At 53.3% G+C, this 19,145-nt stretch overlaps 3 protein-coding genes across 3 annotated transcripts; 1 reads left to right on the top strand and 2 right to left on the bottom strand.

Moving 5' to 3' along the window:
- Nucleotides 1–221: 221 nt before the first annotated feature.
- Nucleotides 222–5,832, top strand: LAJ45_09860 (uncharacterized protein; the record flags this gene model as incomplete). The annotated part of the gene is made up of 3 exons (XM_046119399.1): nt 222–545; nt 851–4,054; nt 4,141–5,832. The coding sequence occupies 3 exons, from the start codon at nt 222–224 to the stop codon at nt 5,830–5,832; spliced, it is 5,220 nt and encodes a 1,739-aa protein (XP_045967474.1).
- Nucleotides 5,833–9,035: 3,203 nt separating this feature from the next.
- LAJ45_09859 (uncharacterized protein) lies at nt 9,036–12,955 on the bottom strand (the record flags this gene model as incomplete). Its single annotated transcript, XM_046119398.1, has 2 exons — nt 9,036–9,626; nt 9,680–12,955. 2 exons carry the CDS (start codon nt 12,953–12,955, stop codon nt 9,036–9,038), a joined length of 3,867 nt encoding a protein of 1,288 aa, XP_045967473.1.
- A 3,050-nt stretch (nt 12,956–16,005) lies between these two features.
- On the bottom strand, nt 16,006–17,029 carry LAJ45_09858 (uncharacterized protein; the record flags this gene model as incomplete). The annotated part of the gene is made up of 2 exons (XM_046119397.1): nt 16,006–16,809; nt 16,892–17,029. The coding sequence occupies 2 exons, from the start codon at nt 17,027–17,029 to the stop codon at nt 16,006–16,008; spliced, it is 942 nt and encodes a 313-aa protein (XP_045967472.1).
- Nucleotides 17,030–19,145: the final 2,116 nt, after the last annotated feature.

Below are 19,145 nucleotides of genomic sequence, written 5' to 3'. Positions count from 1 at the left end.
CAGATTATACTGCATCATCCCTGCCCGCAGCAACAACAACAACAAACACCAAAAAACTCGCGACTCCCACAGCTTGAATTTCCTCACACTCGCAACCCGTGCTAGAAACCCGAGCAGCGAGCGGTACACCACACACTCACGCACAGCAGACACATGTGAACCCCCCCTCACTGGCAACACCAAACACCGAAACACCCAGAAACACAACAGAAAGGCCAGAAATGTCGTCGAGCGACAATGCAGCACCGGGGAAGCGGCGCTCCCGAAAGTCGATTGCAGTGATGCCGACGAATGCGGCCGCAACAAGCAGCAGCGGCAGCGCACCGGGGGAGGAGAGCAGGGAGAGGGAGAGGGAGAGGGAGAGGGAGAAGGAGAAGGAGAGCGCAGCGACACTGGCATTGAAGCCGAAGAAGAAGTCGAGGTCGAAGAGTCTGGGGCCGGGAGGACTGCTGGACGCGGGTGGTGGTGGTGGTGGTGGTGGTGCGGAGGCGGGGAGAAGTGGGAATGGGCTGAAGAGCGGGAGTGGGAATGGCAGGAGGGAATCTGTAGGCTTTTCTTCTTTTTCTTTTCTTTTCTTTTCTTTTCTTTCTTTCTTTTTCACCTTCTTTCTGCGGGATTGGATTGAACTGGAGTGTTTGTCTGAATATCGCTCTGCTGCTGCTGGTTCTTCAAGTACATGAGCTATGTCTACTTCTGCCCTTCCTTCCTTCTCCGTCCAAACATCTCCTCTGCTTCTAGACTGCATCTACACTCCACCGCCCCACACTCCCGCAGTCTCACTTACGGCGAATTGATTGATCACATCTTCTCCAGCTCTACTCCAGAAAGCTAACCCCTCTCACCACCACAGCTCGCCCCCGCCGCCACCGTAAAATCGATCCTCAAACCCACCCTCCCCATCTCACCCCTCAAGCCCATCCCCGCGCACCGCACACGCTCCACCCGCGCCCCCCTCCCCCCCTTCACCATGGCGCCCACCCACCAGTCCTCAGCGCCCACCGGCAAACCTTCCAAAGCACCCACCGCCACCACCACCACCCCCTCCTCCTCCTCCAGCGGCGCCCTCAACTTCAACCCCCCACCCCCCACCACCACCGTCCCCATCCGCACCGAAGAGGAGCAGCAGCGCCGCGCCGAGATCCTCGCCGCCCGCGCCGCCCGCCGCCAGTCAATGGGCAATCGCCGCGTCTCCTTCGCGCCAGAGGCAACCCTCCACACATGGGACGTCATCGAGTACTACCCCGCTGGCACCGCCGGCACGCCCTCGAGCAGTGGCAGCAGCACCGCTAGCACGCCGGCTAACAGGGCGACCGGGAACCTTAGCACCATTGAGGCGACGCCGACAGAGACGTCGCTCGCGGCGGACGACACGCCTGTGCGGCTGCCGGAGGCGCTGGGCGGCGGTGGTAGCGCGCAGGACCCGGCGACGCCGATGGGCGCGGCGCAGCAGAAGAGGAGCTTTGAGTCGCCGGTGTTTTCCTCGTCGCCGTTTTCGTCGAGCCCGGGCAGTGCGTTTGGGGGGATGGCGCAGGGGGATGATGATGGCAGTGGGCTGGACTCGGATGAGGAGTCGGAGTCCGGCTCGGAGGACGATGATGATGATGAGCCGGGAGCGGGGGATCGCACGTTTGTGACGATGGGTGGGGACGAGACGATGGGTGAGATGACGATGGATATTGCGGACGACGAGGTGACGGGCGCGGGGTTTGGCGCGTTTGGGACGCGGAAGGCGTGGAAATTGGAGGGGAGCACGGAGACTGTTGAGGACCCTGTTGACCAGGACCAGAGCGACGATGATGGGGAGGGACAGAGTGCTGCGTCAATATCTGCGAAACTGGCGGCTGCAAAGTCGCTGAAGGAAGACGGAGACCGAGACGGAGAAGATGAAGGGGGGGAAATGACGATGGAGATGACACGCGCCGTGGGCGGGCTGCTTCCGGCGGTGGTTGAGTATCCGGCGCTGCCGGTGTCGAAGGAGGACGACGCGGACCAAGAAGAAGACGAAGACGATGGCGGCGAGATGACGATGGACATGACACGCGCCATTGGCGGCGTCCTCCCACCGACGTTCAGCAACCCGTATGTCGAGAAAGAGGAGAACCAGGAGGACATGACCATGGACATGGACATGACACGTCCCATCGGCGGGATCCTGTCCAGCGCCGCCAACGCCCTTCAACGCGCAACGCGGAAATCACTCGGCTTCTTCACCTCCTCCTCCGCCCCCGCTGCGCCGGCACAGGCGGACGAAGACGGGATGACGATGGACATGACTGTCGCGCTCGGCGGCATCCTCGCGACGGCCCCCGAGACCGAGACCGAGACCGAGACCGAAACCGAAGCGGAGTTCCCGTCCTCGCCGGTAGGTGGGGATATGACGATGGATATGGATATGACGCGGCCCGTCGGCGGTATCATCTCTGCTGCACCTGCGCCTGCGAAGCCGGCTGCGCGCTTTGCGTCGTCGTCGCCGGCGGGCTCGGATGACGCGGGGAATGAGGAGATGACGATGGAGTTTACGTCTGTGCTTGGCGGGATCATTGATGGGTCGAGGACCGGTGGCGGTGGGCGGAGAAGCTCGCTGGCCAGGGGCGGTGGCGCGGGGAAGCTCATGAGTGGTGCGGAGTGGGCGAGGCAGCAGGAGGCGCAGAAGAAGGGGGAGGAGAAGAAGGGAGAGGAGGATGAAGATGAAGATGAAGATGAAGACGGAGAAGAAGGGGGTGGAGATATGGATTTCACGGTGGCGGTGGGAGGGATCATATCGAGGCAGGATGAGGCACCGCCGGCGTCGGCGTTCCCGGGCAGGGACACGGGCGTGGATGAAGGCGGAGACAGCGACGACGATGGCGATGTGGATATGGAGATGGACATGGACGGCGTCACGATGGACATCACGACCGCCATTGGCTCAATCCTGCCCTCAAAAACCGACAACAAGCAAGACGACGAATGGACACCCGCGTCGATTCCTGCCCGGACGACGGCCGAGGGGCAGGAGCAGCAGCAGGAGGAGGAGTTGGAGGCCACCTCCTCGCCCACGCCGGCCAAGCGCGGCGGGAGAAGCAGCAGGAGGAGCAACAGCAGCAGTGCTGCGAGTACTGCTACTCCTACTACTCCTACTGCTGCTTCACCACGAGTCACCCGCAGTGCTAGGAAGAAGACGCCTGATGCACCACCGCACGCTGAAGAAAAGAAAGCTGCTGAGAACACGCCCGAGGCTGAGGCCAGAGCAGAGACTCCCGTTGTTCAGAGGCGGCAGACGCCCACCAGGAAGGCGGCGACACCAAAGGCGAAGAGCGCAACACCAAAGAACCAAGGCAAGAAACCCGCCGAAACACTCACCCCACCAGCACCAGCACCAGCGCCTCAAACCTCAACCTCAACATCAACATCAACCTCCGCACCCCCCGCCGAGCCCGCAAAGCCCGACTTCGTCTTCGCAACCCCGCAGAAAAAGACGCCCGCCCCGCCCTCGCAGCCGCAGACCCCCCCCGGCCAAGCCACGCCCGCCATCCCCCCGCGCCCAAAAACACCCAGCAAGCACACACCCATGATCCAGACGCCCCTGCGCCAAGTCACAACACCCGGCTTCTTCTCCCTCAGCACAAAGCACCACAACAAACCCAGCACCTTCCCGACCTCGCCCTCGCCCGCAAACCGCATCACCGCCCCGCGCACAGACGACACCGCCCCGGACTCGCCGAGCACGACCAGGGGCGTCGGCATCAATAAGCTCGGCCTGGGCTCGCCCCGCGTCGCGGCGAAGCTCTCGGCGAGGAAGAGCCTGACGGAGATTACGCTGCCGTTCTCGCCGCAGGCGGCGGCGCCGAGGGATTTGTTGAAGGCTAGCCAGGCCGACGCTGCCGCGGAGCGCGAAGAGGCGCAGCGCGAGCGCGAGATGGAGATGGAGCGCCGCAAGGGGCTGGATCTGAAGAGCCGTATCGACCTGTTGACGCCGCGCAAGGCGGCACGAAAGAGTCTGGCCTATGGCGCGCTGCTGCAGAGGAAGCATGAGAGGGGTGAGGAGGACGAGGAGGCGGGGGATATCTGGGGGGTGGGAAGCGGAGGAAGAGCTTTGAGGCTGGTGCTGCGAAGACGATGGCGGCGACGACGCCGAGGAGGAACTTTGACTTTGATAAGGCGCCGAGTCTGCCGACGCCGGGGCAGGGGAGGACGCCGAGGAGGAAGGCGGTCACGATTGCGGAGGAGCCAGTGGTGGTGGCCGGGGCTATGTCGAGTAGTCCGATGGCGCCTCCGCCGCCGCCGTCGAAGACGAAGCCGGTGGAGGATGAGAAGATGCAAGAGTCGTCCGATGAGGAGGAGATTGAAGGGTCAGAGTCAGAGGAAGAGCAGGAGAGGATCACGCTGCAGCAGTTCTTGTCAATGACGAGCATCAGCTTCCTCGACGGTCTCACAACCACCAAGCGGCGCCAGACTGGCTTTCCGGGCCTCGATCTGCGCCGCGGCACCACCGGGCGCCGCAGCGACGTAGGCGGCGACGAGAACCCCGCCGCAGAGGCGCCAATGGCCGACTGCGTGATTGCCGGCGCCTGCACCGTGCCCATGCTCGAGCTCTTCCAGCACTCGTGCCGCGAGCTCAAGCAATACATCAAGGAGGGCCGGGCCATCGTAAAAGAGATCGAGCACGACACATCGGACGACAACCCGCCGCTGTTCCGCGAGTACCTCGACGCCCCGCCGGACGTGAAGGTGATCATGGACACGCAGTTCAAGAACGTCAAGACGCACGCGCGCCTGCTCGCGCGCGGCATCTGGTACAAGTGGCGCCGGCAGCTCATGGACGGGGTTAAGACTGCGCTGGAGGCGAACCTGGGCGATATGCGTGGGGATGAGGAAGCGCTGGAGAGTGCGAGGGTGGCGGCGGAGGAGGTGTTGCCGGGGTGGAGGGCGCGGAGGGAGGGCGCGGAGAGGACGGCGGCGAGGTTGGAGGAGGCGCGGAGGAGGTGCGAGGGTGATGATAAGGAGCAGCTGGCGAGGGCGAGGGAGGGGCTCACGGGTGTGGCGAGGCGCATCGAGGAGGTGAAGATGAAGCTGGCGCAGCGAAGTAAGGAGCTGGAGGAGGTCAATGAGGGTATTGGGGCCAGGGGCGCGCGGAAGGCGGAGCTGCAGGCGGCGATCGATGAGGCGGAGCGCGTGAAGGAGCAGAATCGGGGGTGGAGCGAGGAGGAGGTTGCGGGGTGGGCGGCGAGGGCGGATGAGCTCGAGAGGCGCTGTGGGTGGAGTGTTGTGGGCGTGCGCGGGGGGAGTGTCGTGGAGTTGTCGTTCCTGAGGCAGTTGAGGGTGCTGTGGGATGCTACTGGCGCTGCGCCGACGACCGTCGAGTATGTGGTTGAGGCTGTGCGGAAGCCCTCGGACCCGCTGCCGCTGGAGGAGGCGGAGCGGGACTTCTTCGTCGGCGCGCTGAATAGACGGCTTGTTGTGGGCGGGCGGACGCTGAAGGGCGCGGTGGCGGAGGTGGATGCGTTCTGGCGGCGGTGCCTGGGCGTTGCGGAGGAGATTGAGAGGGTGCGCGGGTGGTATCCGGTGGTTGTTAGGGAGGAGGAGGAGGAGGGACGGCTGCTGGTGGCGATTAAGGTGCTGGTGGCAGAGGTGCGGAGTAAGGTTGTGATTGAGGTTGCGGTGGACGCGGACCTAGGCGTGCAGAGTGCGGCGAGGGTCGTCTATGGCGGCGTGAATGGGGAGGCGGTGGGCGAGTTTGTGGGGAAGATGTTGGGCGTGGAGGGCGCGTGGAGGAGCGTGGTGGACGGGGTGGTGGGGAGGTGTGTTGAGGGGAGGAGGAGGGGTGGGGTGGGCGTGCCCACGAAGACGTAGGTTGATAGGGGAGAGGTTTGTGATGAGTAGTTAGTTGGCAGTAGTTAGTTGGCAGTAGTTAGTTGGCAGTAGTTAGTTGTAGGATAACTTCTTTCTATATTCCATTGTTTTCTTTACGATTATTCTTTTTTAAACGTGTGCGGGTTATGGGGCTGTACTGATGGGATGTGGGGTATGGATTATCTTGATTCTTCTTTTTCGTTTTTGTTTTTCTTTTGGTCCTCTGAGCATGAGGGGATGGAGGATGTGTGCCTGGGTGGTTATTTTGCGTTCGACTAGCTAGGCCGCCTTGAGTGTAGTAGTACTTACTTGGTTAATTGGGATTCAAGTAGTTGATTTTTCGAGTATTTGCAATTGCTGGAAGGGGCCGATTGGTTCGTGGCTATACCTACTCTAGAAAAAGGATGATTTTTCTATATATTTCTTCACTGCCCACGGAATTAAACAGAAAGACTACATATAGAGAAAGACCCAAGCGTTGGAACACTCCTGCCAACGGAATTTTGTATGTAGGACACTCGTAGTTGTGGTTAATTGCAGGATCGAGTGATCACCCGTGAGATAGACGCTTAAGCTTAAGTTTACAATATATGAAATATCGTTTTAGTTAGCCGTCTCTATGGAGGGAGGGCAGTTAATCAACGAGGCCCTTAATTTCTGCGTGTGTACTGCTTTTTTGGGCCCAATTTATAGGCAGATATGATGGATCGAGGCTCATGGATTATCACTCGCTCAGTAACCATGCTTTCCTGGGATAACATGACCACGAACAAACCGCTATTCGTTCCACTTCGTATGCTGGAGCTGCGCTACGTCAAAAACACCTATCTACAGACACATACACGCGCTATGTGGCCTAGTACATAGCTGACCAAAGTAAGTATATAAACTCATGGATTCTGACCTGGATTGATTTTTTGTGTCTATGATTATTAATTTCTAAAGACTAGCTACTTTAGGCTTTTATCTATAGTTGTGAAAGTAAATCATCTAACTACTAGAAAGAGATCAAAAAACCGAAAATATGCTTAGCCACTCCCAAAAAGTCCGTGTGCCACTCACAAAAAGAACAAAGGACAAAGAAAAATAAAACGGAAAAACTGATTTTCCGAAAGAAAAAGAAAGAAAAACCACATTTTTTCCATTGCATATGCGGAAAGGCAGACTGATTAGTCACTTTTTCCCTACGGGAACCCTGTTCCAGCAATACATACTGATTTAAATCCGGCACTGATATGTATGTATCATAGGAGGGATATTATGAATTGTAGACTACAAGGCAAGCTCCGGCAATAAGAGACCGAGCGGTAGGGCTCTGTCCTAACGTTTTGTGATGGGCTAAGATCACCGTACGTCGCTTGTTTTACGACTGCAGCTGTCGATCCGTTGATCGAGTATGACTTGGTTCAGCTCAACATGTCCCGGGACTTGCGTAACGTGATGTCACTTGTGAGTGCTTGGCGTCCTATCGTTGTAGATCATGGCTTCTACTCTAGAGTAGGTATCTACATCTATCTATACGACTTTGCTACTGTCTACTCTACTACAGTCGCAACTGGATATGCCAGATTGCGCCAAGATTCTAACAATTTTCGTATGTACAGGATATAAGCAAATTGATCTTGCACTGGTATGAAAGGTAATGGTCTCAGTGGGTCTCGTGCGTACTTATGGGACAGCAGCAAGCTAGAGATCCGGCGCATTGAGTTCCGGCCGCGACTGCAGGTAATTGACAGATTGGCTATCTCTACTCTATAAAACCCTGAGATTTATCCACACTCTCGATCACTCGAAGGTCGAAAGATGGGGGTATCGAGGCAAAAATGGCCGGGGAGTTGTACTATGCACAAGCCAAGTTGAAAACGGGGGATATGCAGTAGTCGATCCAATATTCTGGAAGAACCAATTAATAACCTGATGGGACTCATCTACATACTCTACTCTAAAGTACGATACTCTCTGCTTTTGAGACATGGCGCAACATCCATGCATGGCCCAAGTTCTTGTTTTTCTCAGGTTCTTGCCTGCTGAGATAACAAAGACGAGCGGTTATTACTGCCCCCCCCCCCCCAAAAAAAAAAAAGCCTCGGCCACCATATCTGTATAAGCGGTATCCACTGGCCGCCGTATTCACTATCAACCATACCCTCCTGATCCTCATTCATCACTAGTACTATATTAGAGTACCTACATCCTTCTTACCCACCATAACCCCAAAGATTTATACCAGCCTACCAGCGCCTATAATGAAACCCTGCGGAGTTTGTGGCGTGGATTTGGATCTTCCCGATGGTGTTACCTGCCCCGTATGTGGAGTCTAGTTAGTACACCTTTTGTCCTATTTAGACAGTATTGCTACTCTACATGTACATATATATATGTTGACACCTAGTTTTGCAGGGTTTAGGGGGTAGTATCCTTTTACATTTCTTCTCGCGGAGGATCGAAGGCGGGTTTGGGAACTAGCGGTCATTTTATTTCAGGAGTGTTCGATCTGGGGAGAGTTTGATCTGGGCCGGGGGGAAAGTCTTGGAGCTTGTTTCTTGTCCAATCAATGTCTGGCTACATATGCATGTGAGGTCAAGATGCAGCTTGTGGAACATTTACCAATATAAAGGTTATATTTCAGCGACAGTACTAAAGTTACTTGTGTCTATTGTCTGTGCCATGTCGCGATAGTTTTGGCCCTATGCAAGTGTATAGTTGTTACAAAAACTATTCGATCCAAACATCGGGATCTGTATAAGAATCGAGGCGAGATACTTAGTTGAGAAGTACCAAAAACTTCATGACCCATACACTCCGCCCAGGGACGGATACAGATACCTAGAAGAGACAGTACTAGAGCACATATAGCCCGTCATATGCAATTAATGAATTAAACAAAAAAAAAGAAAATATAGCCCGTCACGGGATATCACTCGCTCCGAGCGACGGTGCTAGTATTTCTGGATCTTGATACATGATGAGCACAATATTTAAATTATAATCTTAGCTATCTGAATTCCGGTTCGGATCAACTCGTAATAACCAATGCCACCTGAATGATGCGCGCGTACTATCCAAATAATATCCTGACAGGGCGGCCACCTAGGCGGGAACAGAACACGACCTTTGTGGCTCACATAAACCAGAAACATGAGAACACAAAAAATTATAATATACTTCTATAACAACATTCTGCCAACAGGTACAACACGCCCCTAAATCTTCGCTGCTCTCCGCCGTCTCTTCGGCGCGTTTTCCACCACCCCTCCCTCATCGTCATCCCGATACCCATCCTCGTCCTCGTCCGCCATATTCTTTCTTTTCGCCTTCGGCTTCGCTTTCGGCTTCGCCCTCTTCTGCCGCTTCGGCTTCGGCTCCACCACCTCATCCTCGTCGCCGTTGTCGTCCTCGCTACCCTCTCCTTCATCCTGTCCTTTCCGCTTCCGCACCGCCTGCTCATGCAGACTCAGCATAGCGCTCTCCAGCCGCTTACTCTTATTTTCCGCCCTCTTTCTGGGGGCGAATGCGCCGGCGCCGGTGCTGCCGTCAAAGAACTGTGTGATGTTGCTCTGCGTGCCCTCTACCTGCTTCCGGTTCATGTCGCGGATTACAGGGACGAGGACCTCGTCGGTGCGCTCTTGCGACCAGCCGATGGTAGCCATAAGGAAGTCGCGGAGCCCCTCAAGATCGGGCACACCCCACTCGAAGGGTGAGGGGTCCTTGTCGACTTCGGGGTTCAGGTAGGCTTCGTCCACCTCGGGCGCGGGGAATGAAGGTGGGAGGAAGATCTTGGTGGCGTTTTTGCGCTACGGATCGTTAGGATTATTCCTTGCTGTGTTTGTTAAGAGATGGGACTTACGAATTTCTTCTTGAATTTGTTTTTTGCGTCGTCTGTAGGCTTAGAGGTACCTTGCTGGACTGAAGTCCACCAGTCTCGAAACTTCACCAGGCCGTCCTCACCAGAAAACTCAACCAGCAACTCCAGTGCCGTGACCGGGCCAACACTGGGCAGTCCTTCCGTGTAGTCGCTCCCGAGCAGGTGTGCAATCCGGATGAGGTTTCTTCTATCTAGACTAAACTCCTTCTCGAGATCACTTGCAAGGTAGCACTCCACAAACTTGGCCTGGTTGAACATGTTTTTATACACTCTTGTACCACCAAACAGAAATGTATCTGAATCATCCGTCACAATCCCATCCACAAGCCCGAGATTCACGAGCTCGGCGCACTGCGCTTCAGCTTCCATGGGCGCAGTAATGTAGGGTATTCCAAAAAGTTTAAGAAGTTGCTGGCATTCCTGAATCATGACTTGGGTGACTTCGTCGGCATCACGGCGGTCTTTGGCTTGCTGTGCACGCAGTGATTTGAGCTCGCGCTCGTATTCCTCGCGGACCTGTTCCTGCGACTTGTTGTTCAGCTCAGCGGTAAACCGGGCGTGTTCTTCGGTCTCGGCGGCGAGGGATTGGAAGAGCTCTGCGTCTTCTTCGGGGTCTGAGTAGACGCCTTCTTCGTCCTCGAAAGGAGGTGTGACATCGCGGAAATCCGGCTCTTCGAGGTCTGGAGGTGGAGGCGTGTCCCCTGGTGCCATTGAAGCATTTGGATGGGCCACACCATGAGTTGAAGTGGCTGATTGCTTCGCCGTAGCCTCTTCGTGGTCACTATCTTCCCATCCCAATTCCGCATCACTGCCTTGATTAGCGCCGCTACCTACAGCAGATTCCCCGCCTTTCCGTGAAGTGGCCTTCTCAGGAATAGCCTTTGGGGGTACAGCTCGAGCTTTATCAGCTATATCACTCATCTTACTCTTCCCATTTGTAGGAAAGTCCAACACCATCACATCATCCTCGTCTGAGCTTTCGACCAAAACTGCATCCTCTCTTTGCTTTTCAAGCGCTTCCGTTTCTTGCCTTTGCCTCTCCTCCCTTTCCATCTTGATTCTCTCGTCATCTAGCCTTTTCTCGCGGATGTATTCCTCCTTCTCGCGATTCGCTTTCTGCATCTCTTCTTTGAGGTCCTTTGTCTCACCGACGAACCATGGCGGGAGCGGAAGCGATGGTTCATCCGGATTCTCTCGTCCACACTCTTTCTCCTTCTGTTTTAATTTCGGCTCATCCGAATTAGGCCCTTCTTTCTCTGGTTCCTTCTTCTTGGTCAAGAGACTTTTGCTTTTACTCAAATCCAACGACTCGAATGGGAGTAACCCCCCAAAGGGGTTCGAAAGGGTCGGCGCCGGAGCCATTGAGCTAGTAGCAGTAAAAGTAGTAGAGGCTCCGCTACCCTGTCCTGGTTTATTATACCCAGAATCACTTGGCTTCATATTCTGCATACGCCTTGATTCTTCCAGCGCTCTCTGGAGATCATCATCACCATCGGGTTTTGGCAGGATCGGGACCAGCTCCCTTCGAATGTATCGCCTCTCCACTGCTATGCCCTTGCCTTTGCCAACCATTGAATCGTCGTCGTCGTCGTCGTCATCGTCCTCCTCCTCCTCTTCCTCCTCCTCTTCCTCCTCTTCCTCTTCCTCAGCGATATCACTGAGGTCTCGGCCGATGAAAATATCGTTGGTTGAAAAGTCATCATTACTTATATGATGTGAGCTTGAACTCGAACCTGGCACTGCGAGTGACATCCGTATTGCTTCTTGGAGAACTTCGTCGTCATGTGGGTATTGTCCTTCATACTCTTCCTCTTCATCGCTAAGAGTATTTGAGGTATGCTTCTGAGCGAACAGTGGGTTGCTGTAATAATCATCATCATCCTCTTCCTCATCTCCACCCAGAAATAATGGGTTCGGGTTATGTGATATAGTAGCTGGGCTTTTGCCCTTTCCAAGAATTTTTGAGCGGGAGTTACCGCTGCCAAAAGCTTCTTTTCGGCTCTCATATATCGCCCGCCGAAGCATCTGTGCCTCCGGATCTTCGAATGGATTGAAAGCTTCATCTCTTTCCTCCTCAGATCCTTCCTCCTTGTCCCATCCCACATGTATTTTGGGCAGTCTGTTCAGCCCTTCAATTGGAACGTCCTCAAAATCATCCTCATCGTCATCCATGGGATCGTCTTCCTCAAGCTTCTCTGTGGTGTCTACCACAATTGGTCTAGCCTGCTCACCCTCTCTATCCCCCTTCTGGCCGACTACCCCTAGAGCCCAACCGCCTTCTACCCCATCGTTGCGTACAAGGACGTATTCCCTCCCTCGTTCACCAGCGACTCGGCTGATGTCGAGTGTGTTCACGTCATTGGCACCGTTAAGGTTCATGAGACGCTGTGTCAGCTCATTCCTTTCCGTAACTCTCTCGATCTGGAACTTTGAGAAGTCAAGGCGGTTGGGAAACATTGCATCCAACTGTTCTTTCGATAGACCCATCCGTAGACGTGATCTGAGTCTGGCAGCATTAAGGATATTGTAGCGATCAGCTGGAGGTAGTGAGCAGAAGAAGGGCGAGTCAAAATCAATCTTGGAGAAATCGTAGAGACTCATTTCCTCCCCGCCTCGAAATTGGCGTGCGTATTCTTCGAGCTCTTCCGTCGACATGATTCGAGGGTCGTTTGGCTGGCCCATGTTTTCTATTGATGTATCTAGATCTGGTAAATGGTAAGGGTCGGTCTTTCTAAACCCTCCCTGTCGATTCTTTTTGATTTGTTCTGGTGTTTGCATTAACTCGTCCACATAGACTACATCTTCTGGGATAACCTCCTCCTCTTCCTCTTCATGTTGCGTGACATCTGTCCATCCCTCTTCCCTATCCTTGGCCTTCTTCTTCCTCCTCTCATTCTCCCTATCCGCCTCTCTCTGCACTTGCAAGGCCAGAATTCTCCCCGCAGTTCTTCTCGCATCTTCCTTCCTTCCTTCTCTCCTTGACTTTCTGCCAGCGATAGTCTGCCTCTTCAAGGCCGGCGCGCCTCCATCAAACACAAACACTGGTCTCACCCCATGAAACAGCAGCTTGCATATCCTCCTGAAGAAGCCGACGATGTGAGAGTTGCGTAGCGCGTTCCCCTCGCGGTCACGGACAGCTTTGAGGAACTGGTAGATCCAGATGGAGGCGTCGACGGCGAGCCGTTTCCTAGCGAGTGTTTCGAGCTTAATAGGGCGGGCACACGGTTGGATTATGGTCCACAGGCCGGTGACACCCATTGCGAGAGGCGGTTAGGTAGAGACTGATGTTGTTAGTTGGAGAGCAGAGCATGGTTGAGAGGGGGGGGGGGTGGGGAGCTTACAAGGCTGGAGGTAAGGTTCGCAGTGAGCTCTGGGAAGTCGCGTCGGGTCTGTGTGTTACGTTGCACAGACCGGCACAGACGGGGCGTGGGTTGGTACTGTCTCAAAAACCTAATAATATGGGGTACGGGGAGCAAAACACAAAGAGCGTGATCATAGGGGAACAAGGGGCGCCGGAGGGAAAAAAAGGTAATGTGAATGAGTGAAAGAGTGAGATGGGGGGAAATGTAATCAAATCAATTCGACCGTATTAATAACAATTTTATTTTTTTCGCAAGTTAGGTAGTGAGTTCTTTGTGACCGCGTCTGCCCACTCCATACAAGCACAGAGAGGTGTCGGTTCACGTCATCGATACTTGGCGCTTGGGAGATCTCCCCTTATCGTCATCGATTATCACTCGCGATGGATCGAGGGGGGTGAGGTGGGTTTCGAATTGGTCTGGGGTTTGGTTTTGAAGGAGAGTGTTTGGAGAGTTATAATCGAGTGTTTGAATGGGAGCCGGTCAAGATGGTTGAGCATCACTTAAAATTGCACGTCTATTAATGAGAGAACCGTGTCCAGAGTGGTTGGATTAAATACATTCCGCCTTGCAGCCATGTCAGAAACCTGCCTTTTGCATTGAATTGAAATAAAGGAACGAATCCCATTTCTGCCTTGAAGCATACATACTGATTCGAAACCCAGACTGTGTCAAGGATTGGCCGTTTCAAAATGTGATAAACAGCCGGCAGACTTAACTTTGTGAGATATATCTAACCCGGCAAGTTAGAGTTTGATGGTATTACCCTGGCCCTGAAACGAGACTAGAGGAAATTCTGCACACCTTGACACATGCTCTTCTCCATCTCAAGAGAGCCTTTAACAGTTATCACCCAGCTCTGCAAACGACTGTAATGCCATGCACATCCTAGCCGTGATCTTTTGGATTCTATGCAGAGAGTCCCAGTTGGGTGGAAGGGCGCGGCTTTGATGACGTTGATGTTCCAAGATAACACATGTCAAGACACGTAGGTAATATGGATAGAGACATAAAGAAATCTTGGGATCATCCTTTCATCTTTTGGCCAATAGCGCTTCCATCTTTCAATCATCAGATACATTGAACGGCAGACCACTTGTGTTTTCGCTCGGGATATCGTTAACGGGGGAGTTTCTCTTACGTGGTAGGGCTGTAGGGAATCGCTTGATGACTGTCTACTGCTGCGAGTGACACCGTTAATTGTTTGATCCTGTGAGTGATGGTAATTGATAGTGCTTCTTCTCATAGATCTGGGTTAGTTTCAATGATCACTGATAATTAGTGGTCCCCTCCCGCACATTCATTTTCTCGAGTTCAAGACATTTACATTCTATCACCGCTCTTATCCACACACTCGATATATGCACCTGCAAACAATGCAGTTACTATGTTGTATTTGTCTCTGGCATTGAGTTAGTGCTCTCACCTCATCTATTGGGTTGAATCATGAAATTTATTGGCTTGATCGGTTGTCAATCAAAAGAGGTTTAGTTCTCATAAATTTCTCGACCCCGCACGCGCAGTTCCTCCTTGCAAAACCTGTCAGGGCGGGAGTCAATATTGGAAAGAACTCGTGCCGCTCTCTAGCCGCCAGGAACACAGCGTGTAACTGTCAATACCATGGTTCAAGCCAACCCGCAGCCAAACGTGGCTGAGCAATCCAAGACTGGGCTGGTAGTAAGCACTCTATCTTTTCCCATCTCTAGGCTCCAAGATAGCTCCTCCCACACTTCTTAAAAACTAACCGAGCCGATTACCTAGATCGCATTCCCATCTCTATCTAGAGCAGAACAGCAGCTGAATCGCTCGCCCCCTCATTCCTTATACCAAGCTGAAGAACTGCACTCTCCTTATGTATTGCGCATGTCCAACCCACAGGTGCTGACAAAGAAAAATAACAAACAGAACCTCACGTAAGTCCGAGCCAAACGACGGCGCCTCAGTACTGCCATGCCAACCCCGCTAAACCTACCACCCGGCCGAGTGACGCCTCGTGATTGAAAGACCATCTGCACAACACCCCTGTAGCCTTAAGCACAGTAACGCTGACACATATTTCTCAGCGTCAAACAGTCCATCCACACATTGGATAAGGTACTTCCTTCTGCAAACCAGGTTCATCCATAAGGCAGGTATCAACCGTCGAACGTCGATAAATTAAAGTGCATGCCATATTGCAAAACATCGCATGCTGTTGCTCCCTCGCTAAAGCGGTTTAGCCTGACTCTGCGGGCTAGGTACTTTATTCACAATCATTTCTTACTGTGCTTGTAGATATGTACTCTGCCGCACGCATCATGTACTTTATTCTGGAACGGTTCTCACCGTGTCCTCCTCAGCCTCTCAGCCGCACTGCACCGCACCGCACGGATACCGATAGCATGCTGAAAGAAAGATTCTTCTTGTCATGATCGGGTGAGCGGTAAAAGTACTAAAAGCAAAGATAAACAGTAAAGCTGAAACTAGGGCTCAAACGGGCTTTCAAAATAACTGAGACACACAGAAAAAAACGATAGCGGGTATGTACTAAGTAAAGAGCACTAAGTTGTATTGAAGCCTTTATCTTACTATTTAGTAGAAAAAAAAAAAAAAAAGTCGTAATAGACAGAAGAAGTAGAACTCTGATATCAAAAACCTTAGCGAAAGACCCAATATTCCCTTTCCCTCCCCCACCCGACCGACCGATATCCCGAAAAAAAGAACCCGATCATTCACACCGAGAGAAAAAAAACATCTCATGTAAAAAGTTAAGAAAATAACAAAAATAAAAACACCATCCCAGTTGTAGATAGAAACCCAACCCAATTCATTCAAACCACAGCTTTTTGAGCCCCCCTCCCCCACGCGCATCAACCAACCAACTAACCAACCAGCCACCCAGCCCGTAACTCAAAATAAAATAAAAAAATTTCATTCATTTCAAATCATTACTCCCTGCCCACTCCCTATCTACGCATGTCTATACGGCTCAAAACCCGCCTGCTGCTGCTTCCCCACCGACGACATCGGCAGCGCCGACCCACTTCCACCCACATACGGCGCCGCAACCCTCTCATACTTGTGGCCACCGGGCCCCTTCGTCTTCCCGTGGTCCGTCTTCATCACGCGGTCCCTCTTGCCCGAGCAGCAGCACGTCGAGAACATCCAGAACACGCTCGCAGCAAGCGCAAACGCCACGGCCAGCCACGTCAGCGTAAACATCTGGTTACCCGTCGCGGCCACGAGATTGAACTGGCTGAACGCCTTATCGTACACCGTGCGCATCGTGTAGTACAGCGCAGTGGAGATGATGCTGCCCACCAACAAGAAGAAGAACGACACATCTGCCAGGATCGTCGTGACGCAGCTGCCCCAGCGCGAGAGAAGCCCGAACCAGCCGATGGCGAAGGTGACGACGCCGGAGATGAGGCCGAGAACGTACATTGCGGCCATGACCTTTGAGGCGGCGCCGACGGCCTTGTTGACCTTCTGCACGGAGTCGGGGAAGTCGAGCTCGTCGGCGGTCATGCTGGCGTTGAGGATCTGGATGAGGTCGAAGCTGTAGGTTGCGCTGGGCTTGCCGCACTCGGTGACGGTCCAGCTGTTGTGCTCGTCGATGGTGCCGGAGCAGTAGTTCCAGAGGGAGGAGGTGTAGAAGTCGGCCAGGTTGAGGTCTTTGGCGGTCAGGTTGCCGAAGCCGGTTTTGACATCGTCGTCGAAGAGGGAGGTGGGGAGGTCGACGTTCTCGCTGAGGGTTAGGTTGCGGGTGTCGATCTGGGGGTTGGTTAGTATGGGTGGGTGAGTGGGGGAAGAGAGGGGGGGGGGGGGGGGATTGGATGGGGGGGGAGATGCGTACGGAGAAGAAGTAGAGGTTAGAGGCGAGTGATGAGGACTTGTTTGTTCCTCCGACGAGTACGAGGACGGTGCACACCAGCGAGGCCAGTGTGCAGAGCATGGGCGTGAGGATACACGCGAAACGGCCGGCTTTACCCATTGTGAACGGTGTTTTTTTTTCTCTTTTTCTTTTTGCTTTGGTTCAGTTAGGGTAGGAAAACAAGAAAAGAGAAAATAAAATAAAATAAAAAAGATCAACCAACTACTACGAGTGTGTGAAGTGAGATCTGGAAGTAAAAAAGAAGGAGGATGGAAGGGAGGATGGGTAAAATACTTATATAAAAGGATGATGATGGATGGATGGGAAAGAAGAAAGCAGAAGCGGGGGAGGGGATAAGCAAGTTAAGTATGTATGCAAGGTAAGTAAGGTATTACCTATTATTGTAAGAACGACGAACGAAGGGCATGGGCATGCTCAGCCTCGCTGCTTGCTTGCTGCTGCTGCTCTTGCTCTCCATGTATCTCTCTGGCGTTGGCGTTGATGACTTTTGTTTGGTGGGATCGCATGGCTGATCCCTGCCCTTTTCCTCCTGCAGGCGTCCCACTTTTCTCACTTTGGGGGAAGAAGAAGAAGGGTGGGCAGGCGCCCTGGTCCCATTCCGCCAAAGGCAGTGCAGCCAAGAGTAGAGTAGCATCACACACAATCGCCAAACCACCACCACAGAGGCGGTGTGAGTGGGTGTGGGTGTTGGGGTTGCGACGACTTTCTGTGTGTGTGTCTTGTCTGTGTTTCTAAGAATAGCCCCCCCTCCCCCCCTCCCCAGGCTGGCAGGCAGGCAGGCTGTCATGTTGTGGTTGAAGGGCCTGTGCTTCTCGCTCCCCTTCCCGTCTAGGGCATGGCAGGCTGGTTTTCGAGATCATCGACGTTGAACGTTCAACAACAACCTTCTTCTTCTCCGTGCGTGGTGACAGTGGGTTCAGAGGCTGCGCGTACCGGTGGGTATGCCGATATCACTCACCACTCTGCCTGCACCCTAAAGTAATTCGTAATTCGGGGAATATTCCTTCCTTCAATCTATGTACCTATCACTATCAACGACATGTCGTCTTTCACTTCTAGGTACCCTACACGTGGGCGAGTATCTAGGCAGAACCAAACACTAATCCAACCTCTCTCCCGAGAGGAGTAAGCACTAGAGTATGTATCTATCTGTATCGACCACCGTTTTCGTTTTTTTTTTTTCCCTCCCCAGCCAAGAAACTCCCCCCCCCCCCCCTCCCCTCCCCTCCCTTCAGGCTTCATGAGTTGTCAAAAAGGAAAAAAAAAACTAGGGAGGAAAGGGAAAAAAAACCCTCAGCCCTACGGACTACGGTCTGGTAATCGAGATTCAGCTCTCGGGCCAGTAAGACGCAGCTGTGGCTGGAGCGAATGGGATGGTGGGGAAGGGAAGCTTAAATATCGGGGCTTGGGCTTGGCTTGGAGGTAGGTAGGTATTACGGCTGCGGCGATGATGATGATGATGATGATGATGATGATGAATTGGAATGTTCGTATATACTGTACTCTACTTCAGCTGAAGACATGGTGTCTCCGAGTAATGACTTAATTTGTGTTCCTTCGTAAATGTTTGTGTCGCTAATGTTTGAGTACAAGCCGTGAAGCTTTCTTTCTTTGAGCATCCGCCAGAGTAAAAAACTGTCTTTGACGCGTATGCTTCCCGTATCTACATATCGCACCAAAATTAAAAGTACGTAGGATACGATACGATAGAAGGTACACATTCCCTAGCTAGGCCTCAGCCACAGCAGAACGATAACCACCGAAAATATCTCTCCCTCGCTCCCTTACAAGTAGCTACATAGCCCAAACCCAAATCCCAACCAAATCCCGAGGAACAAAGCCTAAAACCCCACTCTCTTCACTTCAGCCCTGCGCTGCGGGCTCTTCGGCAGAGGCTGAACTCAACTGATCAAAGTTACATGTATCTATCTAAATCCTGGGTATGTAAAAAGTGCTTACCGCGGTGACAAAACGTCTTGGTATGTATACCTGCAATTAAGGACGATCTGAGGGAGATTAGGTTGTGTGAAGGTGTGTGTGGGGATTAATTTGGGGGGTGGCATGGCTTGTTTCACGGGTGTGGTGATGTAACGATAGGCGGGGGTCTTGAAATCCCAAGGGCTAGGGTTTCTTCCGCACCATCTTGGGTTCTTGGCACACACCATGAAGGTTGAAATATCGCCTTGCAAACAATATCAACAAGGGCGAGCGGTCT

Source organism: Morchella importuna (genome assembly GCF_003444635.1).
Source record: "Morchella importuna strain M04M26 chromosome Unknown Morimp01GS039, whole genome shotgun sequence".
NCBI classification, from domain to species: Eukaryota; Fungi; Ascomycota; class Pezizomycetes; order Pezizales; family Morchellaceae; genus Morchella; species Morchella importuna.
Note: the sequence above shows the minus strand (reverse complement) of the source record. Positions and strands in the feature narration are given on the sequence as shown.